The sequence below is a fragment of the Arachis ipaensis genome, chromosome B3 (genome assembly GCF_059453495.1).
Source record: "Arachis ipaensis isolate K30076 ecotype BB chromosome B3, ASM5945349v1, whole genome shotgun sequence".
Taxonomy (NCBI): domain Eukaryota; kingdom Viridiplantae; phylum Streptophyta; class Magnoliopsida; order Fabales; family Fabaceae; genus Arachis; species Arachis ipaensis.
This window is the reverse complement of record NC_142438.1, coordinates 104,866,828-104,870,693: the sequence shown is the minus strand read 5'-3', so window position 1 is coordinate 104,870,693 and position 3,866 is coordinate 104,866,828. Positions and strand designations below refer to the sequence as shown.

General features: G+C 36.3%; 1 protein-coding gene across 1 annotated transcript; it reads left to right on the top strand.

The window, feature by feature from the left end:
• The first annotated feature begins 286 nt into the window (after positions 1-286).
• LOC148571895 (uncharacterized) lies at positions 287-1,952 on the top strand. The gene is made up of 3 exons (XM_088509524.1): positions 287-746; positions 857-1,253; positions 1,358-1,952. The coding sequence occupies exons 1-3, from the start codon at positions 499-501 to the stop codon at positions 1,757-1,759; spliced, it is 1,047 nt and encodes a 348-aa protein (XP_088365650.1). The 5' UTR covers positions 287-498; the 3' UTR covers positions 1,760-1,952.
• Positions 1,953-3,866: the final 1,914 nt, after the last annotated feature.

The window sequence follows — 3,866 nt, the reverse complement described above, 5'->3', positions numbered from 1 at the left end:
CTAATGGTTGGACAGATAAGAGAAGACGGACCATCCTAAATTTTTTGGTTAATAGTCCTAAAGGGACTATTTTTCTAAAATCTATTGATGCCTCTCATATTACTAAGACAGCTGATAAAATCTTTAAAATGATTGATGATGTGGTTGAAGAGGTTGGTGAAGAAAATGTCATCCAAGTTGTCACCGACAATGCGGCTAACTACAAAGCTACAGGAGAAATGCTAATGAAAAAGAGGAAAAAGTTGTTTTGGACGCCTTGTGCAGCACATTGCATTGATTTAATGTTAGAAGACTTGAAAAAAAAAAGTAACACTTCACAAGGACACAATTTACAAAGGTAGAAAGATTACTACTTACATATATGCTAGAACTGCTCTTATTGCACTACTACACATCCACACTAAGGGGAAAGATTTGGTGAGGCCGGGTATGACCCATTTTGCAACTTCTTAGCTTACTTTGGGATGTCTCAATGACAACAAAAGTTCCTTAATAAGAATGTTTCTTTCTAATCAATGGATTTCTAGTAAATTTGCAAAGACAAAAGATAGAAAGATAATTGCAAGTGTGGTGTTAGATAAGGTGTTTTGGAAAGAAGTGGTAATTTACTTGAAGGCTGCCTACCCTCTTCTTCATGTGCTTTGTATGGTGGATTCAGAAGAAAAGCCGGCAATGGGATTTATTTATGAAGAAATGACAAGTGCAAAGGAGAAAATACGAGATGCATTTCAAGGAGTTGAGACAAAGTAAAGTGTCTAATTATTTTATTTTTTAATTATTTTATTTTTTTAATTAATGCAATTCTAAAAATATTGTTTATTTTGTAAATAATTTATTAATTTTTTTTATGTTTTAGTTATATACCTATTTGGGATATTATTGATGCAAGATGGGGCAACCAACTTCATAGGCCATTGCATGCTGCAAGCTATTATTTGAATCCTCAAATTCATTATAGCTCTGGTTTTAAAATTGCTTATGAGCTTAAGAAGCAGTTTTATGCTTGTATGGAAAGGATGACAGGAAATCCAGATTTAATCACTAAGATGGATGTTCAACTTGAAGATTTTAAGACTCAAAAGGAGTTTTTTGGTAGTAAAGTAGCTCAAAATGCAATTTATACTAAAACTCCAGCTCAATGGTGGGATTCTTATGGAGATCAGCATCCAGAGCTCCAACAATTTGTAATTCGTGTCTTGAATTTGACATGTAGTTCATCTGGATGTGAACGTAATTGGAGCGTTTTTGAGATGGTTAGTAATTAAATATAAGTTGCATTTTACTTTTATAAATTTGGTTGTTAATTCTTCAATTCTATCTTGTTGTTTGACTAATATTTTTTATCTACTTTTGAAAGGTTCACACAAAAAGGAGAAACCGTTTAAAAGCTAAAACCATGAATGATGTTGTGTTTGTGATGACAAACTCAAGATTAGCAAAGAAAAAACAAACTAGAAGAAGTCTTGATTATGACTATAGTCTTGATGAGTTGGACTCTGATCAAGAGTGGATTGTTGCTGACGAAGATGGAGAAGAAGAAGATTTAGATGCTCTAATTCCATATCCTAATTTAAATGATGAAGCAAGTGGTAATAGAGTTGTTGGTGCCTGTAAGGATCCTTTGACAATTCCTTATCTTGATGATGATGAGTTTGAAGAACTTCTCCAAGGACCTCTTCCTCCTGCTCCTGATAATGATGAAGATGGTAATGCAGAAGTTTGTGAAACTAGTGAAGATTTTATGACTGATGAAGAATAAAATGATTATTAAATAACTTGTTTAGATTTTAGTTAATTAGTTGTTTATTCTAGTAGTTTGGTTAGTTTATTTGCTACTTGAATTTATTTTAGTGTCGTATGAACTTGTGAGTTGTGAATTTGTGTTTTGATTTGTGAATTTGTGTTGAATTGTGACTTTTGACTTGTTATGGTATATATATATTAGTTATAATTCTATGGGTAATTTAATTTATTTGAGATTTATTTTATTTTCTGTAAAATTAGTTTTTGCTATTAAATTTTTTAAATTTTTATAATTTACGAGTCATATTTACGTTCCATCTTACGATTCAACGAATTACGATTTTGAGTTAGCTTAACGAGTCGAGGTAAAAACTACGAGTTCACTACCTTGCTTTTTACTTCTCAACATCCAATTTCTCCTACCTCTCTTCACCATGAACCTAAATGGGAATGAATAATTCAGAAGAACTTTGGGGTCCTACATGGCCCCCACTCTTGACTTCTATAGGAGAAGTATTAGTATACCTCCCATTGGAGCAAGTAATTTTGAGCTAAATCCTCAGCTCAATATATTGGTACAGCAAAACTGCCAGTACTCTGGACTTTCACAGGAAGAACCTATTGAGTTTCTAGCAAACTTTTTACAAATTGCTGACACAGTACACATTGAGGGAATAGATCAGGATGTCTACAGACTGCTACTCTTTCCCTTTGCTGTAAGAGATCAAGCAAAGAGGTGGTTGGATAACCAACCCAAATCTAGCTTGAAAACATGAAAATAGCTAGTAGATAAGTTTCTGAATAATTCCTTTCCCCCAAGGAAGTTGACCTAGTTAAGGCTGGACATCCGAAGCTTTAAGCAAGAGAATAATGAATCTCTTCATGATGCCTGGGGGAGGTATAGAAGAATACTGAGGAAATGCCCATTAAAATATTTTCAGAATGGGTGTAGTTAGACATTGTTTATTTTAGCCTCACAAGCATGGCCAGGATGTCTCTAGACCACTCTGCTGGTAGTTCTATACATATGAGGAAAATAATTGAAGAGGCTCACGAACTTATTGAGACAGTTGCCATGAATCAACATCTGTACTCAGCCGATGAGACTTCCGTAAAAGGAGAGGTTAAGACAATATCTACCGAGTCTAACCCTCCAGAACAAAATGACCCATTAACTCAGCAGCTACACGCCCTTGCACAGCAGTTGCTGGAAGTGCAATAGGCTCTGCGAGAAACTCAGGCTTCCAACAAGAATGTAGAAGCCCAGCTGAGTAAAACAAGACAGCAATTATCTAAGCAGATAAAAGATGAATATCATGCGATACAACTAAGGAGTGGAAAAATATTGAACACCCAACCACAGAACAACAGGAAACCAAAGGAAGAAAAGCTGACAGAGGATAATCAGACTGGTGTCCAAGACACCTTTGAGGACGTTGAACGTCCAAAGAGAAATGTCATTGGCATTCAACGCGAAGAAGGGGTGTTCACCCCTGGCGATGAACACCTAAAGGGGGGAAACACACTTGGCGTTTGATGCCAAGAAGGGATACCTACCCTTGGCATTGAACGCTCAAAAGGGGACAGTGTTCCTGGCGTTGAACGCCCAACCAGGGATGGTCAGACACATGCAAGTGCTGATAAGACCCTTCCTAAACAAACTAATAAACCACCTTCCATTTCAGTAGGCATTCAACCTACATCACCTAAAGTTGATGAATACAGGGCTAAGATGCCATACCCTCAGAAGCTTCGCCAAGCGAAAAAGGATAAATAATTTGGCCGCTTTGCAGATTATCTCAAGACACTTGAGATCAAGATTCCTTCTGCAGAGGCTCTTGAACAGATACCTTCTTATGCTAAGTTCATGAAAGACATCTTAGGTCATAAGAAGGATTGGGAAGAGGCAGAAACAGTCTTTCCCACTGAAGAGTGCAGTGCAATAATCCAAAAGGACTTACTAGAGAAACTCAAAGATCATGGGAGCTTTATGATACCCTGCACCTTAGGGGATGCCTGCACAAAGACAGCCCTATGTGATCTAGGAGCAAGTATTAACTTAATACTTACATCATTAATAAAGAAACTCTGTTTAACTCATGAAGTTAAACCAACCCGCATAA